Raw genomic sequence first — 25,680 nt, 5'->3', positions numbered from 1 at the left:
AAGTGCTCCGGCATGGGTGGAGAGTCAGATGGAGTAGAGGCTAAGGAGAGAGCTGGGGTGTTGGCCAACTCTTGCAAGGGAGACTTTTTTCCCCTTCTATGGTGGGTTATAGGCTCACCCAGGCCGACGGTTTCCATCAAGGGACCCTCTGAAGGATGGGCACCAGAGACCGGTCCACTTGGTTCTGGCTCACTTGGCTGACTGGGATTCTTGGTCTCAGGTGTAGCTTCAGATGTAGGATCAGGGGGATAGGGTGAATCTGTTGGCAAAGGTTGAAGAGAGACTACATAGCATTGCATCGAAGAGGTGGCTTCTAACCATTGCAGTAAGTCTTCATCGGACCCATCGGGAGGGATCGGCTGGTCCAAGTCAGGGTTGGACTCTACTGACAAAGAGCTATGCTGAACGACCGGATCTATACCTCCTTCGAGACGAATTTGTTGCATTGGAGAGCCAGGAGTATGTATCCACATGGCGTCGGTTCCCCAGTCGTGAAGTGCCTTCGTATGTCGCAGCCATGACCTACCAATCAGCAAGGGATAACCTCTCTCTACCAGGGGAAGATTAACTACCACAAAATCCAAGTTAAAAGTGAAATCTTGTACCTTCAGAGGCACCTTGTCGACTATGCCCACTGGGTAGACTGTTCTCTGATCAGCCAATGTAACAGTGAAAGGAGCAGGTCGGGTAGGCTTTAGACCTAAGGCCATCATAGTGAATTCGGGCATCAAATTGATTCCAGATCCTCCATCAACGATGACGCCGGATAGCTGGTGCCCAAGAATAGATACAGTGAGGCGAGGACTTTTATAATCGGTGAGGGGAGCAGATGGATAGGAAATCAAATAGGACTCTGAGGGCTGTACAGGGAGGTGCCCGCCACTAGGCCCAGCCCCCGGGTACAGAGACTGAATGACTAACAGGGTGTCACTTCTAAGTGTTGCATCAAGCCTTAGCATGTCGTATAGTGACACCTGCTGAAAAGTATTTTTCAAGATGGCTTCTGCTGTGGGCTTGGCGCCTTCGAACTGGGCTCCTTTTGTGACCTTAATCTGTTCCAAGTCAGCCACTGCTTCTAAGAAGGCTCCATCAATGTCAGATAACAAGGAAGTTGGTTTGCTCTGAGCAATTGGGAAGGACTTGTCCTTTGGGTCAGGTAGACCAGAGTGAGGAAGTGGAGACTGGCGAGGTGGACCTGTGGGTAGACTGAGACCAAGAGCTGCTCTTTGTGCCCGAGTAAGGACACCAGCAGGCTCCTCCACTTGCAGAGGCTTAACCACATGAGTAGCAGGTGAAGGTTGAGGCACGGTGTTCACAGTAATCAAATTTATCTTCGGAAAGGTGAATTCGGGCTGGTTCTGAGTCGAGCCTGAAGACGTGGATGCCCTTTGCTTGGGACAATCTTTACTATAGTGATCCTTCGCATCAGGGCAATGACGACAAGGAGGGGACCCCTCGGGTAAAGGACACTTGCTCTGATAATGCCCATATTCTTCGCATCTGTAGCAGAGTATGGGCCGATTGGAAGGACGAAACGGGGGACGAGGTGGTTGCTGCATGGAATTTGAGGCTGAGGTGTAGAAACTTTGGGGAACTGAGGGAGTACTGGCATGATAAAAACTGTGGGGTGCAAAGTTGTTGTGCATACCTTGCTGCATAGGGGGTGTTGTCAGCAGAGGAGGCAACTGGTTTTGATGGCCGTAGGGTGAGACCATGTTGGATGCAGGTGCTAGCCCTTGTTGGAGAGAAGGACCAAGATTTTGTTGTATTTGACGCAATCCCTTGAGGTAGTAACAATCCTTATCCTCATGTCCAGCTTTTTCACAGAAGTGGCAGTAAAACCGAACGGGGCATTCCTGTGGTGGGTGCCCTGGAGAGCGGCATGAGCTACACCAAACCATAGCCTTAGTCTCTTGCTGACACTTGAGCTCTTCTAACTCGCGCTTAATCTGTTCCAATGCCTCATTATGTGTAGGCTTCTCTTGTCTAAGAGAGAAGGACCTCTCCTCTTGAAGAGCTCGTTGTAGCTTTAGGGCTTCCAGTTCCCTACGTAAAGAAGTTAAAGGATCAGTAGGACTACCTTCCGAGAACACAGAGGGAGTATCTATTTGAGGAGAGTTGTTGAAGAGCTTCCTAGCTCCCTCTATTCTAGTAGCAGCTGCGATGAACTCGTCGAGAGTGGCGTCGGGTCGGAGACTCTCTCGGAGTTTTTGCTGAGAAGTTTTGGGAAGCGCCTTCTCCACCCACTTTTTAACCATGAATTCACCGGGTTGTTGGGGAAGCTTGGCCACCAGCGACTTAGTTTTCGTCATAAGCTCCGCAAAAGTCTCCTCAGGTTTGAGCACCATGTTGGCCAACTCATCCAACACCTTCTCCTGGTAGTCACCTGGCCTGAAAGCTGCACAGAACTGCTGTCTTAAGGCTGCCCAAGTTGCAAAATGGTTCTCTGCAAATTGGCTGTACCATTTATCTGCTAGGCCATCCAGGGTGGATGGAAATAGTACCAAGTAAGCATCTTCTCTGTTCAGCCCACGTCCCCTACAGAGAGATACAAATCTCCTTGCATGGTCGTCAGCATCTTCTGAAGACAGCCCTTTGAATGTAGGGAACTTGATGTTCACCTTGGCCAAAACACTAGCTAGTGGCTCCATGATTCCTTGCTGAGTCTGTTGCACAATAGCTTGTTGTAGAAGAATAGGAGAGAGCTTTTCTGGAGAAGGTGATCGCGAAGATGGGGAACTTGATGAAGGAATGGGTGATGTGATATGTGGAGGTATAGGTGATGAGGTTGAAGGATTTCTACAAGGTGTCAAAGGTCGTCTTCAGTGATAGTACTTCAGAGGGCTCAGTAGTGGGCTTTGACGCTCAACTGACCTCCTTGTATGTGTCATGCAGTGACCTCCAATCCAACCAAGCTTTGGGCAAGAGAACCTTGAACTGGCTGAAGACTGGTCTAGACTAGCTGGACCAGGGACGAGGGACGAGGAGGACTAGACCAGGGTCGACGGGTCTAGACCAGAGACGAGGCAAGTTGGACCAGGGCGAGAGGGGACCAGGCCAGCAAGGGGAGAGACTAGACCAGCTAGATTAAGCTATCAAGGGTGAAACTGGACCAGACCAACAGGCTGCACAGGCGAAGCGACCAACAGGCTGCACAGGCGAAGCGAAGAAACCAGCTACTCAACAGAGTGAGACTTCAGTTGAGGTCCCACCGTGATCGCCAAAATGAGAGCACCTGTAGCGCGGATAATGTGTCGTGCTCTCTACAGTGTGGGTGTCCCTCAGTGCAATGTGCGTGACAATCTCACTCAACAAACAGAAACTCTCTCAACAGAATGAAATACAAGAAACAATGGATAATAACAGAGACACAGCAGTAGACCAGAACATGTGGACTCGACTAACTCAAAGGACCATGTACAGACTCTGGAGTGGCAGCACACTCAGCTCCAGCCCAAGACTCACAGGTACAAAATAGGGTGTCGAGGCTAAGATGTGCATGGATGGTGTAGCAGTGCTCTGTGTAAGACTCTCTAGACGACTACGTGCAAGATAAGATGGAACTATCCCAAAACGACTACTGATATGTACAACCATAGGAGCCACCAACGGCCCATAAATGTCCAGCCAGCTAAGTCTATCGCCAAACTGAGTGGTGGTGGTGACCTGGCCACGACGTCCACTAGACCACCGTAGGTACCCTGCCACGTGTCACTCCCAGCCAAAGGGTCCGTCCAGTGTGAACCAGACCAACTGTAGCTAACTGTCCAACTGCCTGTCCTGTGAAGTGACACTGTAGCAGGCTACAACTACAAACAGTTATATACATATACAGGGTGAAATCAAATTGAGAGTTGCCAATCTGTATGCAGTTTGAAGTAATTAGAGTTGATCATATGTATGCAATGGTGGATCTGTACTTTGCAGAAGGACGAGCTTCTTTTCAGCTTTTGAGTGTCTGAACGTTTTTCTAGGCTTTGAATTGGAACATGCTCAGTCCGTGAGTGTATGGCATATACACATCATTTACTGTGTCAAAAGTTTTGCAATTCCCATGGCGGGTAGCTGCAAACATTCCAAAAAAGCAGGATTAATAAAGAAGCCACCACCGCAACCGCTGAATTCTTCTGAGGAAGAGGATGACTCAGAAACTAGTTGCCATGATCTGGATGACTTCACTTCCAGTGATGCAAGCGAAGAAAGTTACAAAGCCTTGCCAAACTCGGAGTTGAATTCAGAAACTACCTCTGAATCGGACGCTTCCAAAGAAACAAATGTGAAAGCAGTAGGTAAAAAGAAATGCAATCATCAAATCATCAGTCATGAGATCAGTCGGCCGGCTACATCTAAAAATCGCACACCATTCTCTTTGGCTGTTTATCTACAGCCACCTTGACCATCTCTAAGCGAAATCCTCTCCAAGACCCAATTACAGACTTTGGGTCTCACAGCACCGGCTGAGGGCAATCTGCCAACTACGGTTCCTGTGGAGATGGTACATGATCTTTTGAAGAATTTTCCCAAGGTCAGGGGCCACAAACTCATTGCTACACTGCTAGGCCATGCTATGGGTATGACCACCTTTCCATCTGTGAAGCCTGCTACCCGAACTTTCTCTCAGCTTTCCAAGGATACCACAATTTAGGCATGTCAAGAGATGCTCAGTACGAATTACCCGGATTACGAAAGAAACAAATAGCTCCTGGCAATCTTTAGATACTACTTTTTGGCTAGAGATGCCAAAGAAGATAAGGGAAAATGTGAACTGCCCACTACATTATCCCATTGGGATGGCCTTCACTGTTTGATCCACACCCAACCATGTGGATTTCACCAGATTCTTTTTTCATCGTTACAGTCTAGGGTCAAAAGGTTTCGGCCCAGGTGAGGTGTGTGCAGTTCAGCTTTAAATGTTTCGTAGCACCTCTCTTGACGTGGGTCATAAATATACATATTACACCTGACGAAGTGGATGAGGATACACGAAGTGTACAAGGGAAAAGGAAATCTCTAAACATTCAAGCTGATCCTAAAATCACGAAGAAAAAGAAGATCAAAGCAAAGGTGGCGAGAAAGATACAACAGAGTCTCTACTCTCTTTGCCAATATCTGAGAGCCAACAGACTAAGGTGACACATCTTCCGCGGCGCTCTCTGTCTTCCACCCCTCTCTCTATTGGGTCAGTGTCTACTTCTAAACCTCATGACCAGTCGGCGGATTCTCCCTCGGAGATTCCCCTACCTTCTTCCCTAATGTTCACCCATACTGATGCCAATATATCACTGACTCCACCTACGACTTTCGCACTATAACAAGCTTTGAAAATAAAGTTAGACATCATTGAAGACCTTAAAGCACAGGTACAAGGATTTCGAGAAATGCTTCTACATGGAGATAGGTCTACTCAGGCTCAGGCTCCAATTGGCATGGGGTTTGGATGGACTAGATCTGGGCCACCAATGCATACTGCAGGTCCTTCTTAGCAATTTATGGGACTCTACACACAGCCTCCAGTCCAGTACTACAGTCAACAGTATCCTCAGGGGTTTCAGTCACATCGCCATTGTCCCACATGCATAGTGTTCCGTGTTGCGACGGTGTTGCTCGTGCACATCGCCATGGCTGTGTCACTCGACGTCTTCAGTACATTACCGGACAGGTGTTACCCTCTGCCCTGCAACAGGTGGCGGCTCCTTTCACAGGCGGCGAGGTTATGGACAGCAGAGCCCAGCAGCCTCGAGTCCAGCAGTGAAGTTCCATCATTGATTTGATGGCTCCACCTCCAAAGACTGATCCTTCGGGTGCGGCTGTGGCGACTACCCCTTCCGCTTCTGCAATAGGTATTGATCTTTCTTCGGACACCTTGCACGCCATGCACAAATCTATCGTAAGCTTAGAGTCCTATTCTTTGGCCTGTAAAGTGGTGAGAAGTCTATGCTCAGCAAGGCTATTGAAGGACTACTTTCAAGCTTCGCTTCTTCACGTCAATTTTAAGATTGTGAATGTCTCCCCTCTTGGGAGAGGCTTCTTCAGGGTGTAGTTCGAGTCTGAAAGTCAAGCCATGGAGGTCTTAGCGCAGGGCCCTTTGGACTTTCATTTTGCCATAGGCTTTCGTGCCAGATGGACACAGGGAATGGATCTAAATGGACTTGTAGGTGGAAGTGCAGTTACAGCTAGATTCCCAGGACTTCTACCAGAATTTTCTCCGCATGTTAATGAAATTGGGAGATTTATGGGTTTTGTGGTTGGAGATGCTGTGATTTTTGATGATGAGGATCGCACAATCTCCATAAGGATGGTGCTCTTCTCATCCTTGACGAAGAACCCTCCGCAATTTATTTCGCTCCCGACCATTCATGGGGGAGAAATTTTACAAAGGGTTTTCTTCATTGGTCTTCCTGGTCACTGCTTTGTTTGTGGCAGAAAAAGACCATGTTGCTGCATATTGTACTCGACGTAGGATTTCTTCTGATCAAAGGCAGCAAGCTTCAAAACAAGAGGCACTTCATGCGAATGGGGGATTGGAAGATCATTTGGTAAGGAGAAGAAGTGAAGCAGAGAAAGCTAGGAGGAAGGAAGGGAAGAAAAGAAGACAACGAGCTAGGAGGACAGAGGCTACAAAGCTTTTGTATAGAAGAAGAGAAAATGTTTCTCCTCTCTCCTCGGATACTAGCTCTTCATGATCCGCCAGTTGATTCTCAGGGCAGTGATTTGGATATCAGCAGTAATTCTGAAGGCATAAATTCAGCTTATGAGCGGCACTTTCCTTATTTGGTAGAAAGTGCTAAGAAGTCTGCTGAGTCTTTGAAGACGCCTAAAAGGTCTTCAAGACTTAACCCCCATATCTAGCCTTGATTTGAGGCAATCTTGTATCTTAGATTGCCCTAGGATTTTATCTTTTGGTGATACCATTTATGGTGTTCTCTCTATACTATTTTGATGTAATTCTACCTTGGGGTCTGTGCCCTTGAGGTGATTTTAAAAGAAAGATTTTCTTTTTTGGGAAAAAAAAAAGAATGACAGTCTTTTCACCATGGCAGTACAGTAGTAATTTATTATTGCAGTTTGAGTCTTTTAGCAGTTTCAGTTGTTCTCTCACCGAGACGGTGATGGTTTTGTGGCGGGCAACCTATAGTAGGGCTACAATGTCACAGGCACGGGAGAGCCGTTAATCACAGTTGGCCGGTTTCACACTAATGGGTCGGTGACTGTGACACGTGGCAGGGATACGGGTGGTGGTCCAGTCGACACCGTGGCCAGCACACCACCTCACAGTACAGAGACAGGCTTAGCTGGAGTGGATATTTTGCAGCCGTTGGTGGCTCTTCATGTTTGTATATATCCGCATGCTGTTTGGGGTTTTTAGGGACTTTTGTGTGATCAGTTATCTAGAGTCCATTATCTTCAATTATACACAGCACGTCTACACCATCCTTGCATAGTTGAGCTTCGACACCCCCACTGTACGTATGAGATCTGGGCTGGAGCTGAGTGTGCTGCCATGCCAGAGTCTGTCGGTTTCTTTGAGTTTGTCGACGTTCATGCTCAGGATCTGCTGAGTCTTACTGCTTCAGAGTTGCCTTGTGGGTGGATCGATAGATATAGTTGTGCATCACCTTTGTGAGAGTTGGATTCGACGTTGTCAACATATTTTGTGTGGTCGTTATGAGACATTTTGGTTAGCTTCTTTTGGGCCTAGAGGCATTCAGGGAGGTGTATGTATGTCTATTGCGGACTCATGTCTGCAAACCATTGTGGGCAGAGGTATCGTTGTGTTAGGCAGGGCCTAGTGGGTCACTATGTGATACAAGAGGGCCGACCTACACTCCAGCCCGTCAAAGAGCTTGTACCTCAGGAGTGGAACAGAGATAGAGAGAGAGCTGGGAGCTCATCTGCAGCCTGATGCTTAGGCATCTTTGAGGCTCAGCTCGTCCCACCGGCGGAGTCTATACGAGATTTCTGGCTTGAGCTTGCGGGAGCGCTATGAGGCCTTCTTGCGACTTTGGCGACCAGGACCCTTCTTCACCATGGTACATGGGGAGCCCAGATGGCAGTACCACCCACCAGTGTGGCTTTTTCCTCCTCCCATATCTTGATCTAGCGGCCATTGTACATATCTTACACTTCATTGGGAAAGTCTCCCCACTTTTGATGTAATGCTCTCTAGTAGGGCAGATTGTAGCCCATTGGGCAGTTTTCTTAACTGATGGAAGGATCTTTTCTTGCAAAATTTTTTATCCTCATTGGTCTGAGCTCTGCATGCCACATGATTTTTGACAGTTAAGCCTTGCTGTTTAAAGAAATAGGCTTGTACAAGGTTCTTGCTCTTGGTATTTACAGGCATGGACTTTGTCAGTTTTTTCTTTCTTGTGTAGCTGGCGCGACACAGTTATAGGTGACCATACCAAAATTGATAATCAAGTTCAGGTGTGCTATCACTACTGACTTGCAATGTCTATTTTCTGTCTATTACTAAATTTTACATTTTTATTTCTGCAATTTAATCTCAGATTGGCCACAATGTGGTGATTGGGCATTCTTGCATGATTTGTGGGCAGGCTGGTTTAGGAGGTTCATCTACGTTAGTATTTGTGGTCTTTTCTTTCCATATAGCATCAATTTAGCGTGGGCCATGAACTTAGTGTTCTGTTTTTGCACAGAATTGGCGATTTTGTCGTTCTTGGAGGAAAATGTGGTGTTGCTGATCACATATCTATTGTGTCGAAGGTATAATTTGATATTAACAATTTATTGTGTCTATTGCTATGCTGAAATTTGTTCTTATGTTTGGGTGCAGCAGTGTGAATGTTTTATTTGTATTTGTGCATGAGCGCAATTACAACAGAGTTTGTTGAATCTTGGTTGTTGGAAATCTCGTGGATGGGATAGTCTAGCACTACAGCTTTTTATTCCATTTTGGGATTCTCCCAAGCAACCTTTGCTTGAGATGATGAACAAGCAATAAGCAAATTATATCAAGGTTGTAGTGAGAAGGATTTGCAAGCTTTTGCAAAAGCAAGCATTGTTGGAGCCTGTCTTCCATTGGAGACCTGTTACTCGTATGCTTGTGGTATGCATACTATTGGCCGAACTATTAGTTGATTGTTCAAAGGATCATTTCTCCTCCGTCATGCATGAGGATCACTTAGTGCGCTCAGCTCAGGAACAATTTGGCAAGCTTTTGCAAAAGCAAGCATTGTTGGAGCCTGTCTTCCATTGGAGACCTGTTACTTGTATGTTTGTGGTATGCATATTATTGGCCGAATTATTAGTTAATTGTTCAAAGGATCATTTCTCCTCCGTCATGCATGAGGATCACCTAGTGCGCTCAGGAACAATTTGGCTAATTCTTTAATTGGCCTTGAGTATGGTAAGTAAATTGGCTAATGCTTTTATTGGCCTTGAGTATGGTAAGTATGAATATACTCATCATGCAAGTGGATATCGAGAAAGCAATAGGCATGGTCCAATGGAATTTTGTTGCACAAACAAAAGATCCCTTGGACTTTGGTATTAAAATGAGAAATGCTGCTTCTAGGCTGATAACACATTAGGAGCAGATTACAAAACAGTTATCTTGGCATGGGTACAGATGGGCAACGGGGCAATGCATGGAGAGTTAATAGTATTCAATAGAGCACAATATTCCCCGAAATAGGCCAGTGGATTTAGGTTAATCCTTTATCTAATTAAGACTTCATAACTTGAAAATTTTGATTTTGAATAACAAGACTTGGGACTAGGTGATTGAAAACTCAGATCAATTGATTGATTTGATTGTGTGTATATATGAGGTGAAAAGACGCATATTAATTTTCATCTCTTATCGTCTAGAGACATGCCTATTCGGTGAATAGGTACATCCTTTGATGAAACACTGCAACCATTTGGTGTAGAGATGTAACCATTCAATGAAGAGTCACAACCTGTCGAGGTGACACTCCCTTGGTTAAATAATCTTTTATAATAGGAAAATAACTCTGAATAATAGATTGATTTGATTGTATGTTTAAAATGTGATACCATATTCCTTTGTATACGAGTTGAAAAGACACATATTAATAGTCACTTCTTATTGTCCAGAGACATGCCTATTCGGCAATTAGGTACATCCTTTGATGAAATGCTGCAACCTTTCGGTGTAGACCTGTGATCATTCAATGAAGAGCCATATCCTTCCAATGAAGAGTCACACCCTGTTTAGGGGACATGTCCTTCGGTCAATGACTATATAATAGGAAAAATACTCTGAATGATTATGATAATATCATAACAAACAGGACAAGCCTATTTCCTCTCACAAAGGGGTTTAGGTTGGTCAATGATGCTTCTTTGTTTGGGTATGCACTACAAGAAAACATGGCATATTATTGGAGACATGTTTGCCTCTAACTGATGAATTCTTCCTCTTGCCCACGAGAAGGGACTTCGAGACAGCAAGGCAAGGCTTAATCCATGCTTTCCTTTAGCTAAGCAAGCATGTATGCGTTTGCAATCATCACCTTGCAGAGGCGAACATTGCAATGCATAGGGGAATATGCTTGATATTGGCAAAAAGTGGGTATGAACATTTGAAACGATAAGCTCCCTTTGAGAGAGTTCTTGTTCATGTTGAGATGTCTACTTGGCATTTGGCCCACTGAAAATTCCTACATGCCCATAGAGCTGCAAGCTTCTGTTGTGTTTGATCCTTTACCATAATTGAGGCTATTCCCCATTTGCTCTGGTGTTGCATGTGCACTAGTAACTAGTTTCATGCTGGTTTTTGTTTGTCTCAACATTTTTCTATAGATGCATATTTGGATATTTTGCACAAAGCCTCTACAACAGTATGCACTTTTCTTCACTTGGATCAGTGTAGTGGAGATAATGTGACGTGCTCTCTAGAGTGGGTGCTCCTCAATGCAATGTGCGTGAAACCTCACTCCAACAACATGAAAACATTGAAAACACTGTAGACAATGAACAACAAAGCAAACACAGCGACTCAAACAGTAGAATCTGAAGAGCATGGGACTCGAGTAACTCAAATGAACCAGTACAGACTCTGGCATGGCAGCACACTCAGCTCCAAGCCCAGAACTCACAGGTACAATTCGGGTGTCAAGGTCGCATGAACTCGAGGTCGCTAGACTCAAGACTCTCGACCATACAAAGTAGATCATGATGATAATGACTCCAAACAGCTCGAATATATACAACCATAGAGAGCCACCAACAGCTCACAAAATATCCAATCCAGCCAAGTCTATCTCCAAACTGTGGTGGTGGTGAGCTGACCCCGTATTGGCTAGACTACCACCCGTATCCTTGCCACGTGTCACTGTTCAGGTGAAAGTCCGTCCAGTGTGAACTACAACCCAACTGTAACTAACCGTCTGTCCCATGCCCGTGACACTGTAGCCCTGCTACTGGTCCGCCATTAAAGACCACTCACCGTCTTGGTGATAGGAACACTGAAACTGCAAAAAGAAACCACAAGGCACTGCATATTTACACGAGAAAGCTGAGCAGAGCAGCCGGATCTTGTCACCCAAGGGAGAGAGTCGTCGCCATTGCTGTACCAGAAGTATCGGCCTCTGGAGGGGGAGCCATCAAATCGATGGCAGGAGTCTGCTACTAGACTAAAGGCTGCTTGACTCTACTCTGAACAAACTGGTTCCCTAGAAATGGAGTAGCCATTGGATGGAAGCACTTGTCTTGAAGTGTACTCAAGCCGTCTACTAACACAACCATAGCGGTGTGCACCAGCAAAGATATCACGAGGACGTGGCAACTACTAACTTTAGTTGTTGGTTTCTTTCCAATCGGTTTTGTTTTATTTTCGAGACCCTCTTTTTGAAGTAGCAAATGGTCGGACATTGTATGGCCAATGTGAACGGTAGTTTCACCCGCAGACGGGAAGTTGGTCGGCATTGGAATTCTAGTAAGAGGATGTCTAGGCTCAGTGCAAGGTCATGTAGGTCCCCCCGTCGCACTTAGCAAGTTGGTGGATACTAGAAAGTGAACTCAATAAAGGCATAAAGTCAAGATGGGATCACCAACAGAAAGTTTCCGACAGTTGGGCCACATTGCACTTTTGGATGCGGTCCCAATGAGGATAGATGGTCAGAAGACCAGTGGGAGCCCAACGGAAACATCTCCTAAAAATTAGGGAACTGCTATTTTGGGCCATGAAATGTGTTTCACGTCATTACCTTCGGAATGACAAGAGGAACATTTTATTACGTTGCTGCAAAGTCAACTGATGCACTAGTTGAGAGATTTTTAAGCCGGAAGCCCAATGCGGGGAATTTGCATGCATGAGTGCCAAGTGGCACTTTTTGGTCAATTTACCAAGTTTGGGAGAAGAGAACTCGTAACTGACTTTTTGGATCAGTTTTAGAGGCTGTTAACTCTGATTTTCAGCCATTTCTCTCCATTCTTGAGCTTCCCATGACTTTGCCTAGGTCCAAGGAGCTCATTTTCAGCATTGGAAGGCATCAGATGCGGGTTTACAGGGCTGTTTTGCTGCGTTTTCAGCGATACGCAGGTTTTGGCAGCCATGGAAATCTTCCCCTTTTTGCATCTATTTGTTCACAGATGCATTACAGGTCAAGGGCAGCAGAGGGGGCGCTCCATTTATACTGGGGGGGATGCTTCATTGAGAACCGGTCACAGGTTAAGAGCTATGGAGTGCTTTCTTTCCCTCTCATGTACAGTGTGGTGCTAGGAGTGATGCCCTGCACACTACACACTGCTCTCTCTCTCCCCTACGTGCAGTTATGTAATGCCCCACAAGAGGGCTCTTCATTTGACTGATGTACAGTTGTGTGGGTTCATGATTTTACGCCGAGGCAAGAGCCTCCTTGAGCAGGAACAAGGGTAGCTAACTGCTACTCCAAAGCAGGCACCGGTGAGGGTCATAACCTCACCGTACAGGTGCAAATTCAGCGCTGTGTATACGCAGGAAATTGACTTTTTTTCAGCCATACGGACGCCAGAACCTTTGGGAATCGTGCCCCACTGGCAGAGAACAGTTCGGGGACTGTTTAGGGCTGGAAACAGGGCAAAAACCAGTATATACAGCATGCTGAATTTACTGTTTTTGGGCAGGAATCAGAGGGTTTATGCCAGTGGAAGAGAGTTCCGGCAGGGGAATTGGTTTCGCGCAAGTTTCGGGGCTGTTATGTTGCTGAAATTTGGCCAAAACAAGTGGTATCTAGCTTGATACAGGTAAAGGATTCCCAGGACTCTTCTTTGTAATTTACCCTCCTAAAGAATAAAGAAATACCGAAAGGGGCGCCAATTTTGGGGATACATTCGGATTCTAAGCGTTACAAATCGACTTCCAGTCATAACGACCTTTTGAGTTGGGGGCCCGGTGCTAACTCGTATCATGAATGACGAAGCGCGAAAAGACCATTTATACGCACTTCGCCATGAGCAGATTGAATCCACTGAGCAAATACGGGTTCAATAAGAATCTGTTTTTCCGGAGTCCCGAAGGCTAGATTTCTTCGCCTCATATCTTGAAGCTCACTCGGAGTTGATCTATCCTCGCAGGTACGTGAGTCGTGGCAATAACGACATTCTCGCGGATGTCGGAGGTGGATCCAAGAGCGGATCCAGTAGAGGAGAGGTCGAGTCACTGATGTGAGGTGGGTATACCCCGAAGATGATGCTACAAACAGGTTGTCGGCGTCAGCTCATAGCATCCTAGCTTCCGAGCCGTGTGTGTGCATAAGTGTTAATTCCCGTCGCAGGTTCCCTTTGCACGTTCTCTCTCTGTGTGTGTCTAAAGTAAAGAATTTCGGGTGAAAGCCAACGCCTACCGCCCCACAGGCCGGTTTCAAAAGCCATCGCAAGGAACTCTCTGTGTCGGCTGCATCTGTGGCATGGGGGTCGGCTATTGAACCTCCTAAGGATAGGATGGGAACTGCTGAGACTGAGCATATCCTACAAAAGTAGTAGCATCTCACGAAATCCTTGCACCTAAGCTCGGAGGTCGTCCATGATTTTAGACTTCTCTTTCAATGCGTGGTGCAAAGCAAAAATAGTAGCATCTCTATCGGCGATCGCACTCTCTACGACACGTACAGACCCCTCCATAGTTGCATATGTAGCTGAGTGGCATTGGCGAGTAGCAGCCAACCTCTCTGCAGCTCAATGGTAGCAATAGCATGTGTGGACTCCTACAGTATCTCCTTTGAGAGCCGAAAGAGCGAGGTAGATTCCGCCACTGCTGAAGATCCCGCAGCAGTGTTTGGCAGGGCAGGGCTAGGATGTGGCTCAGCTGTTGAACTCGTAGCATGCATAGTAGGTGTAGCGGAGACAGGTGGAGTGGATGTATCTGAGATAGGTAGAGGGGAAGAGCGAGCTGCAGGCGGAGTATGGGAGGTAGTCACTGTGGTAGGAGTGAAGATGGTAGAAATAGACAGAGGAGCACAAGATGGAGAAGCCGCAGCTGGGACATGGAGAATGTGATTTGAAAGACCCGAGCAGAGCACTTGCTCTGTAGAACAAGGAGCGGAAGTAGACGAGGAGCGGGTGTAGGTTCAGGGTGAATCACCCTCGTCCTCTGGCTCTCAAATACTGGCAATGCTAGTAGTGACTCTATTGTGTCCTTCACCACTTTGACCCTCTTCTTCTTTTTCTTCTCAAGTACTGGATTGGCCGCATTGGCAACAGATTTACCTTTTGCTTTCAAGTGCATTCCTTGCATATGCGCATCTACGTCCAGAGGGCTAACATGGATCCTGATCACCCAAGCCAACATAGGCGCTGCAAAACACTGAAAGCTCGACTGTACAGATTGCACCTGCGCTCGAAATCGTTTGGTCCTGGTTTGTAGGGATGTGTAAAGAATCTGGTGAAATCCACAAGGTATAGTGTGGATCAGATAGTAGAGGCCATCAGTGGGAAAACATTGTGGGCATCTCGCAACTTTTCTTCGACTCTCTAGCATCTTTGAGTAAAAAGTAATAGTTAAAGACAACCCACAACTCTTTATTCTGCGCATAGCGTGGGTAATCAATATGGAGCAACTCCTGATAGGCCTGAATGGTGGCAACTTTGGAAAGCTACGAGTATGTGCACGTGGCCTGCTTCAAAGACGGAAAGGTGGTCATTCCCAGTGCATGACCAATCCACATAGCGGTAAGGTTGTGGCCCCGCACTTTGGAAAAACGGTTCATAAGTTCATGAACCATAGCCACAGGCACATCAGTGGGCAAATTTGCAGTTGTTAATGCAGTTTGACCTAGTATCTGGAATTGATCCTTGGAAAGATATCCTTGAGAGAAGCATAGGGTAGGTGTAGGTGAAAATTCAAAGTGAACTCGGTCTGACTTTTGGAGTTAGCAGGCCTGCTGATTGCATGACGTCACACCTGAGATTCTCCCTTTCGTATGCTTTTGGGCTCTACTTCTTGAGAGCTAGCAGGCCTTGACTCTGAGTTGGAAGTCGAATCAACCATGTGAGAGGGTACTCTGTAACTTTTATCATTGGCATCACTAGAAGTCATCTCGGTAACACCATGGCTGCTTTAATTAGATTCTGCCTCCTCTTCAAAACTACTTTGTCTATCCCTACGAGTAGGCTTTTTTCGCAAGCTTCCCGCCGCATTTGTCTCCTACTGCCTTCCATATTACCTCAGTAACCAACTCTTTGATGCACGTTGGAAGTTACACTTAGCAGACTGCTAGCAAACTTTATCCTGCTCTGTAACCACAGGAGCTTACATATGGGTTCTAATCACCACAATAGCATACATACATAACCTTGCAAATCTTGAAGAGCATGAGATAACACCCTGTTTAGATAACACCCATTATCTGTGTGCAGCATAGTTACATGGGACGGTGGGTCGGGGTCGGGAACGGGGACGGGACGGCAAAAGTCAGGAAACGGGGACAGGGGTCGGAACGGCAAAAAAAAAAAGAGAGTTTTTTTGGCATTTTTTGACCTACACACATGCCACACACATAGAGCATCACTTTGACCATAAATTTACACTAAATAGAACACGAGTCATATAGGCTGAAATGTGCTAATAAAACATCGATGATCGATGGATACAAAATGAGAAGTGCATGCCACAAGGGCTCAAGAGTCAAAAAGCCTAAAGGACTTAGGACAAGCCTGAGGTCTCAAGGATAACAAAAAGTACAAAGGGCTATGTAGTAGGTAGAGTCGTAGACTCAAGAGTCTAGACTCGAGAGTCGAGTGATCAATGATTATCAAACTCAAGAAGTGCTCGCCTGCTGAATCTCCACATCGTCGTCGTAGTCGAGGTCGTCATCGACGTATGAGGGCTCGGGAGGCTCGCATTGAGGCTCGAAATCCTCCTCTAGCTCCTCCAAAAGAGTATCGGCCATAGATGGATTCTCTTGTGCCATCTCCCACTCAGTGAAAGGATCTGCCTTGTGTGTGACGCTCTTGGCAAGCATGCGCAAGTTAGCGCTCACAAACACCAAATCATTGGCCCTCTGAACCCCAAGGCGATTCCTCTTCTTAGAGGCAATGTGGCTGTACACACTCCATAGTTGCTCCAAGCAACTAGTGATACATGCTTGGCTAAGGACACGAACAGCCAAGCGCTGCAAATGTGGGCCATCTCCTCCATAGTCCTCCCACCACAAAATCGAGCCAATCTTGTTGCGATCAAGCTGTGCATCTACACATCCATAGGAGCCCTTCTTTTGCGTGTAGTTGAGTAGCTCGTCTCTAATATTGCGCCTAATGTCACTGCTAAGCTCAAGGCGCTCCAATGCAAGCCGCCATCCTTTGCTCACCTCCTTGTCGGTCTCTTGACGCCTTCCTTGAAACTCAGGGTCAAGCACATAAGCTGCCGCATGAAGTGGAGAGTAGTATCCATTCCACCTCGACTCACACAAGCCATGAATCTCCGCATACTGAACAGGGTCAGCCACAAGCTTCTCAAGTGCCTCTATCATCCGATCCATGGCTTCGTAGACTTTGCCAATGCATGGCTGCAATCCATCCACCACTCGAAGTAGGTGTAGAATAGGCTTGACCATGGCGTCAAGAGTCTTCACCTCCTCCCACCAAGCGGCGTCGTCGGCCCATTCTCGGCATTTCAATCCTACTGCTGACGTAGACTCCGGCATGGCCTGGAACTCATCACTGAGAAAGAGGCCCCTTAAAGCTCCGCCACATGTAGACAAGCGGCCTAGCATAAGCCAATTGAATGCAAATCTTGTCTCTGAATATTTGAGCAAGGACAAGTAGCTCCTCTTTGAGAATTCATGGCGCACTTTTTGATGGTTGAGCACAAAGGAGACAATTCGAGAGGCGTCACCAATGGTGGGTGAAATCATGACAAGTTCCCTATGTCCTTGAGGAGGTTATTGAGGCAATGCGCCATGCAAAATGTGACATGGATGCTGGGATACATGCCCTCAATGATAGCTCCGGTTGCCCTATTTGACGCCTCTCCATCTGCAACCATACAAAGGACATTCTCCGGGCCGGTGATCTCTATGGTGCTTGTCCACTCCGCAGCAAGCATCTCGGCGGCCTTGCCACTATCAGATGCATCATGTGACTCCACAAAGTACATCTCCCCCCGAGAGTAGGCCACCACCCCGTGGATGGACCGCTTGCGGGTGTCGCTCCATCCATCTATAAGGAGAGAGACGCCATTGGTCTCCCACAAATCCTTTGTTGCTTGGGCCGCCTGCTCCACAGCAAGCTTCTCTTTGTCAAGGAGGGTGGTGCGAAGCCTCTCCGATGAAGGTGGCACATAAGAGGAGCCATATTCCCCTATTTTAGTAACCATGGTTCGAAAGTATGGAGACCTATCCACACAAAATAGAGCATGTTGTGTTAGTATGGAGAGTCGAGAGTCGAGAAGTTATAACCCATTATGAATACAAAATGGAAGATTGCAATGTGCATATGCCAAGGGAAACTCACCGCGAAGCATGGAAGGCAATGTGGTCGTGGAAGAAGAATCGGGCAACCGACCTATCCACCTCTTCCTTCAATTTAGGATTCCAATTTTCGTTGAGAGTGGTTTGGCGATGCGGAACGGAAGAGGACGGTGTAGATGCATGGCTCTTGAAGCTTCGAGAGATGTCGTCAAGGTTGGCTTCCCTTTGCTCTCGCGGTGTCGCCGTGGCGGAGGGATCAACGGCAACAAAATGGCCCCTCTTGGCCGCTTCCGCAACCTCATACACCATGAGCTTCTCAAGAAGATCCAACCTCTTCTCGGGAGCTACATGAGGGCAAAACTTCACCTCGTGACCGGGTTCATGAAGAAGATGGGCTCGCACTTTGTTTGAACCACCCGTTCTCTTGTATGGGCATAGCTTGCACGTCCATGGTCTTGCACCGCCACCTTTGCCACGCGAGCTAAAGTCGACTTCATCCCACCACGACCACGTTTGCACGGCTGACCTCCTTCGAGAAGAACCGGTTTGAGAAGTGGAGTTGGCTTGAGATGACATGATGGTGGAGAGACTCGAGAGAGTAGAGCTTAGAAGTTAGAGGAGTTAGAGGAGTTAGAGAAGAGCTTGTGTGGAGAGAGAGTAGAGGAGAGCTTCAAAGTTCAAACTTCAAAGTGGGTAGAAGAGGGAGAGACTTGAGAGTGGAAACTAGAGTGTAGAGTAGTCAATGGTCATGCTTCAAGCTTGAGCCTTGAGGCTTGAGCAATGACTCAATGAGGCTATGAGGCTTGAGCAATGAGCATTGAGTAGAGAGGAAAGCATTGAGTAGCTTGAGCTTGAGGGAAATTGCAAATTGGAATGAGACTAGTATTAAGAGACCCAAGGGAGCCTTTAATAGCCTCCCAAGGGCCAAGGCCTCCCAAAATGTGGCAGTTGGGACTGCACGGCAGTTGGGACTGCACAGATCCGTTAAAAACGGTAAAAAACGGTCACATTTTTCAACCTGACTGCAGCCGTTCCCGGCCGACCCTATCCGACCCCTGCCGTTCCGGTCCATCCCCCTGCGACCCGCCCGTCCGGCCCGAATTCCGTCCATCCCACAACATCCCCGTCCGTTCCCGGCCCGCTACGGCCGTCCCCCGGCCCTAGGGCCATTCCCCCCGTCCCCTGTAACTATGGTGTGCAGATAACACTAGTGTCCAGACTGCAAGGTAGACCTGTCTGATTTGAACAGTCTACAGAAAAGTCGTAAGGCTGGGTAGATAGCTGCTGGTGCGATAGCTGAGAAGGAGAGGGGAGTGCGACGAGGGTGTGTGGGTAGGGGCATAATTGCAGAGGATAGGGGCGAGGGGGGACAGAGAGTGGCGAGTTGTTTAGGATAAGGGCGAGGGCTGGTTAGGGACGAAGGAAGGTAGAGAGGGACGAGGGGATGGTTAGGGCGAGTGGTAGGTAGGTAGGGGCCTAGGGGTGGATAGGGACGAGGGGAGGTAGGTAGGGGCAAGGCGGTGGATGGGTTCAATGGCTTCAATCAGTTGGGCATCCAATTGGGTGATCAGATCAAAACGGCTTTTGTGACTCCCTGCGGTATTTTCATTTACACCAGAATGTCATTTAGGCTTAAAAATGCTCACCTTTCAATCGCAGAGTATATCCCATCTTTTTGTCCTTATCTCACTGATCATCTGCACAGTATATCCCATCTGTTGTCCTTTGCTCACTGATCGTCTTCGCATATTCATGGACGATTTTTTGACCTTCTCGGGTGCTCAATGTTCAATCCCAATTGAGAATCTAGAGGAGCACCTCGCTTAGCTCTCTATCGTCTTCCTCAGGTGCAGGGAGGCACGTCTGAAGCTCAATCCGAACAAATGCCATTTTTTGGTCACTGAAGGTACACTTTTAGGCCATGTGGTGTCTACTAAAGGTTTAGCGCCTGACCCAGAGAAGATAGTAGCCATCATGAAGTTGCCTTCTCCCATCAATCCCAAAGGTGTTCAGAGCTTTGTAGGCCACACAGGCTATCATCGCAAGTTCATCCGTATTTATGATAGGTGGCTCAATCATTGACCCGCCTCACGAGTGCTACTATACCCTTCAAATGGTCAAAGCCCGAGGCTGAAGCATTTGCATACCTCCAAAAACGCCTATATGAAGCACCTATTCTAGCTGCCCCTGATTGGTCTCTCACTTTTCATGTGCATATGGTTGCCAGTCAAATGGCTGAGTGTTGTGTTGACTCAGCCTAGCAAGGAGTTCAACCTAGATAGGCCCGTTCACTATGCAAGTCGACTACTAACTAAAGCAGAACACAGCTATAGCATGATAGAAAGGGAAGATTTGGCTATTGTGTATGCTCTACAAAAATTTCGTCACTATTTATTAAGGGTCCACTTCACAATTATTACTGATCACCATGCCTTGCGCTATCTGCTCAATAAGCCGCAAGTTGCAGGTCAGGTGTGGCGGTGGTTACTTCTATTTCAGAGTTTGATCTCGAGGTGGTCCTCTGTCCCAACAAGCATCATGTCATGGATGACCACCTCTCTCGCATTGAAACAGGAGAAGAAGCTACGGGGAATGCGGACAACTTTCCAGATAGCAATCTCTTTAAGGTGGATACAACTTCGGAATGGTACGGCGATGTCTTGCATTTGCTATCCATTGGCATGTACCTAGAGAATGCATCTCCATTGCAGAAGAGAAGATTGTTGTTGAAGTCTAGGCCATTCGCTCTGATTGGAGGCCAGCTCTACAAGTCGGGACCGGATGGTGTTCTAAGTCGGTGTGTCTCCCCCCATGAAGTTGAGCATATTCTTGAGGATGCCCACAATGGTCCCATTGGTGGCCATTACCCTAGTCACATCACAGCCCAGAAAATTCTACAGAGTAGTCTATGGTGGCCCTATGTTTTTCGGGATGCAATAGCACATGTCAAAGTTTGTGACGTTTGTCAGCGCTGTGGATCGAAACCAAGTAAGTAGTCCAACCGGCCTCTGCAGGTCTCCATGGCATGGTTGCCTTTTGAAAGATTTTGTGGGTCCAATTTCTCTCCCCGCCCAATCAGATAATCGGAAGTATCTGCTTGTGGCTACAGATTATGCAGCCAAGTGGGCAGAGATACTTGGCAACAACTAATTGCATTGGCAATACTGTAGCAAAGTTTTTGTATGAAAATATATTGTGCAGGTTTGGGTGTCCCTTGGAGATCACTAGTGATCGGGGCAGTCACTTTGTTAATGAGCTGATTTCAACTTTGCTGGCCAATTACAAGATTTTACATTGCAAATCTTGTATCTATTACCCTAGAGCCAATGGGCAGGCCAAAAGCACGAACAAGGTTCTTATCGCCGTTCTACAGAAAGCATGACATCTCTAGCTGGCATCATGGGCTCAAGCTATCCACGGCACCCTCTGGGCATACCGCACTTCTCTCAAAGCCACAACCAGTTACACACCATTGCAACTAGCCTTCGGCTTGGAAGCCATAGCACCGTTTGAATTCAACTCGGGATCTCCTCGAGTTGGCACTCTACATGTCGATTGGGGTATGGATTGCCTACTTCTCTCGTCTCTCCCTATTGGATGAGAGCCACAGATTGGCTTCCTAGGCTCTGCAAGCAACGCAGCTTCGTCGCAAAGTATGGCATGATCGTCATCTTCGCAAACCTCAAATAGTACCAAGCTCGCTTGTGCTGCTATATCAGGCAAAATATCAAAAAAAGGCAAAGAAGCTGGTCCCAGCCTGGCAAGGGCCATATAGAGCACAAGAGATTTTACCACAAGGAGCAATACAATTAGTCACTTTGGACGGTGTTCCCTTGTCGCTTGTAAATGGCTCAAGAGTCAAATGCTATTATCCCTCATAGTCAGCAATCAGTAGATGTTCTAATCAGTTTAAGTTCTAGTATCCCCATCCTCTCAGCATTCCCCTTCTCTTCATTCATTTAACCTCACCTAGAGCATGTTTCCCCTGCAAACCCATCAACCTCTCATGTGTCCATCTATGTCCCAACAATTCCTCCCCTTAACTTTATTTCTTTCCAACCGTAACCCAGTGTGCTCTGTTCTGTCCTACAACTTCTTGTATTTGGATCAGTGTTTCCATGCCTTGTTGTATTGTCAATTGGTTCACACAATTGGTTCTCTGATTGGGTATCTTTCTCATGGATCTTCCACTTCACATTCCTCATTGATATTCCTTTGGCAATGTCCCTTCGCCATGGTCTTTGTGTAAAAAAAACCCCTTGCCGTGTTCATCCTGGCGGATTTCCTACTCAAATTCTCTTTTTAGTCTTCTTCTTTCCATCATAGAGGTTTTCCTTATTCTTCTTCCCATCGCTATTAATGTGTGCTCGATGTCCTTGAGGCTTGGTCACTCTAATAGTAGGCATCCTCTCTCAATTCACACACTACCCTTAACCGCTTAAAAGTTGCAGCAACTCTTTGAGTATTTGATCTTCAACCTCATTGAGCTCCAGACTTGCTTTTTTTTTCCCTCTCTACCGGCTCTTGCCCTACATACCCACCCCCTCGCCCCTCTCTACCTATTCTCGCCCCTACCCAACTTCCTCGACCCTCTCTACCTCCCCTTGTCCCTCTCTACCTAACCCTCGCCCCTACCTACTTAATACTCACCCCTCTCCACCCCCTCTACCTATTCTCACCCCACCCCCTCGTCCCTCTTTACCTAACCCTCGCCCCTCCCTGCCTCTCCTCGTCTCTACCCACCCCTCGCCCCTCTCTACCTCCCCTCGTACCTACCCACTGCCTCGCCCCTACCTACCTCACTCTCGCACCTCTCTACCCACCCCCTCGTCCCTACCTACCTCACTCTCGCCCCTCTCTACTTCCCCTCGTCCCTACCCACCCCCTCACCCCTACCTACCTACCACTCGCCCTAACCACCCCCTCGTCCCTCTCTACCTTCCCTTCCTATCTACCCAATAACCCCCTCACCACCCCTATCCTCTTCAATTATGCCCAACTCGCCACTCTCTGTCCCCCCTCGCCCCTCTCTACGTGCACTCGCTCCTATCTACCCAATAACCCCTTCACCACCCCTATCCTCTTCAATTATGCCCCTATCCACACACACCCCTACCTACCCATCGCCTCACCCCTACCTACCTCACTCTCGCCCCTCTCTACCTCCCCTCATCCCTACCCATCTCACTCTCGCCCCTCTCTACTTTCCCTCGTCCCTACCCACCCCCTCCCCCTACCTACCTACCACTCACCCTAACCACCCCCTCGTCCCTCTCTACCTTCCCTCGTCCCTTACCAGCCCTCGCCCTTACCCTAAACAACTTGCCACTTTCTGTACCCCCTTGCCCCTCTCTACCTACACTCGCCCATATCTACCCAGTAACCCCCTCACCACCCCTATTCTCTTCAATTACGCCTCGACCCACACACCCTCGTCGCACTCCCCTCGCCTTCTCAGCTATCGCATCAGCAACTATCTACCGAGCATTACGACTTTTTTGCAGACAGTTCAAATCAGATGTTAGTAGACGGCTTGAGTACACTTCAGGATAGGTGCTTCCATCTTTTGAGCAACAGGTGGCTGCTCCATTCCCAGGGAGCCAGTTTGTTCAGAGAAGAGTCCAGCAGCAAACTCCCACGATCGATTTGATGGCTCCCCCTCTAGAGACCGATACTTCTGGTATAGCAGTGGCGACGACTCTCTCCCTTGGGTGATAGGACTCGGCTGCTCTGCTCAGCTTTCTCTTGTACATATGCGGTGCCTTGTGGTGCAGTTTCAGTGCTCATCTTGGCAAGACGGTGAGTTGTCTCGTGGTGGGGCAACCTGTAGCATGCTACAGTGTCATGAGCACGGGACAGGCAGTTAGTTACAATTGGGTTGGAGTTCACACTGGACTGACTTTTGCCTAGGCAATGACACATGGCAGGGATACGGGTGGTAGTCTAGGCGACATGGGGCCAGATCACCACCACCACAGTTAGGAGTTAGACTTAGCTGGATTGGATATTTTGTGTCTCATTGGTGGCTCTTTATGGTTGTATATATCCTAGTTGTTTGGAGTCATTATCATCATAATCTACATTGTATAGTCGAGCGTCTTGAGTCTAGCGACCTTGAGTTCATGCACATCACTCTACACCATCCCTGCACATTTGAGCCTAGACAACCCCATTGTACCCGTGAGTTATGGGCTTGGAGCTGAGTGTGCTGCCATGCCAGAGTTTGTACTGGGTCATTTGAGTTAGTCAAGTCCCATGCTTTTCAGGTTCTACTGTTGAGTCGCTGTGTTTGCTTTGTTGTTCATTGTCTACAGTGTTTTCAGTGCTTTCATGTTGTTGGAGTGAGGTTTCATGCACATTGCACTGAGGAGCACCCAGTGTAGAGAGAGAGCACGAGACATTATCTCCGCTACAAGTGCTCTCTCCTTGTCATCATGGCCGGACTTCTCACAGAAGTGATAGTAAGTTCAAAGCGGGCACTCCTACGGAGGATACCTGGGAGAACAGTAGGAGCTACACCAGACCATAGCCTTAGACTCTTGATGAGCCTTGAGCTCCTTGAGCTGCCACTTGATCTAGTCCAAAGCTTCTTGATGTGGAGGCTTCTCCTATCGAAGAGAGAATGATCTCTCCTCTTGAAGAGCTCATTGTAACTTAAGGGCTTCAAGTTCCTTGCGTAAAGAAGTCAAAAGGATTAGAAGGAGTTTCCAAAAAGATTGAGGTTGTCTCTACCTGAGGGGAGTCGGTCATAGTTACCAGGAACGGGAACGGGAACGCGGAACAAAATGCCATTCCCTGTTACGGGTACTCACGTTTGAAACATGGAACGGGGATTCGGAACGGGAACTTGGAATGGGAACGGGGAACGGAGACCTGAAAAGGGCCATTCCCTGTTACTATGGAGTCGGTGAACAGCCTCCTAGCCCCTTCAATCCTAGTAGTAGCCGTGACAAACTCCTCCAGAGTGGCGTCAAGTCGGAGATTCTCGCGGAGTTTTTACTGAGAAGTTTTGGGGAGAGCCTTCTCCACCCACTTCTTAACCATAAATTCACCTAGCTGTTGAGGAAGCTTAGCGTTCAGAGACTTGGTTCTGGTCATGAGTTCTGCAAAAGTCTCATTTGGTTGGAGCATCAGGTTGGCCAACTCATCTAGAACCTTCTCTTGGAAGTCCCTTGATATGAAAGTTTCACAGAAGTGCTTTTGTAATGTGGCCCAAGCCGTAAAATGGTTCTCTGCAAATTGACTCTATCATTATCTGCTAAGTCATCCAAGGTTGATGGGAAGAGTACTAGGTAGGCGTCTTCTCTGTTGAGACCACGACCCCTGCAGAGGGATACAAATCTCCTAGCGTGGTCGTCTACATCCTCTTTGGAGAGACCTTTGAAAGTTGGGAACTTGATGTTCACCTTAGCCAGAACGCTTGTCAGCTCCTCCATGGCTATTTGCTCTTGCGTGTTGCTCAAGAGGTTGTTGTAACACAGTGGGTGAGAAGTGTACTGGGGAAGGTGACTTGGGAGGGGAAGAACTAGTTGAGGGAGTGGAGGTAGCCGCATAGGAAGGTAAGGGTAAGGGGGCTGGTGGACTTCTACTAGGCACAAAGGGTTGGCGCTTCGGATGGTAGTACTTCAGAGGACTCAGTAGTGGACTTTGTCACTCTTTTGATTGCTGTGTATGTGTCATGCAGTAAGCAGAAGCCCACCCAAGCTTTGGGCACAAAGACCTTCAACTTACTCAACACTGGTCCAGACTCCACTAGAGAAGGGTGAGTGACTAGACCACCTGGCTAGACCAGGACGAGAGATTA

At 47.5% G+C, this 25,680-nt stretch overlaps 1 protein-coding gene across 5 annotated transcripts in view; it reads left to right on the top strand.

Moving 5' to 3' along the window:
- LOC147435386 (putative UDP-3-O-acylglucosamine N-acyltransferase 2, mitochondrial) overlaps nt 1–25,680 on the top strand; it is a 144,779-nt gene that overhangs the window by 114,829 nt on the left and 4,270 nt on the right. For 3 of the 5 annotated variants that reach the window (XM_086488457.1, XM_086488455.1, XM_086488460.1), the window contains 3 exons: nt 8,376–8,427; nt 8,511–8,581; nt 8,661–8,727. In XM_086488457.1, coding sequence (XP_086344583.1) covers nt 8,376–8,427; nt 8,511–8,581; nt 8,661–8,727 — 190 coding nt within the window. Of the gene's footprint in view, nt 1–8,340; nt 8,428–8,510; nt 8,582–8,660; nt 8,728–25,680 lie in introns of all 5 variants that reach the window. The other 2 variants (XM_086488459.1, XM_086488458.1) reach the window with 2 other exon arrangements.

Source organism: Adiantum capillus-veneris, chromosome 18 (assembly GCF_014529385.1).
Source record: "Adiantum capillus-veneris isolate H3 chromosome 18, ASM1452938v2, whole genome shotgun sequence".
Lineage (NCBI taxonomy): Eukaryota > Viridiplantae > Streptophyta > Polypodiopsida > Polypodiales > Pteridaceae > Adiantum > Adiantum capillus-veneris.
This window is presented reverse-complemented; position numbering and strand designations above follow the sequence as displayed.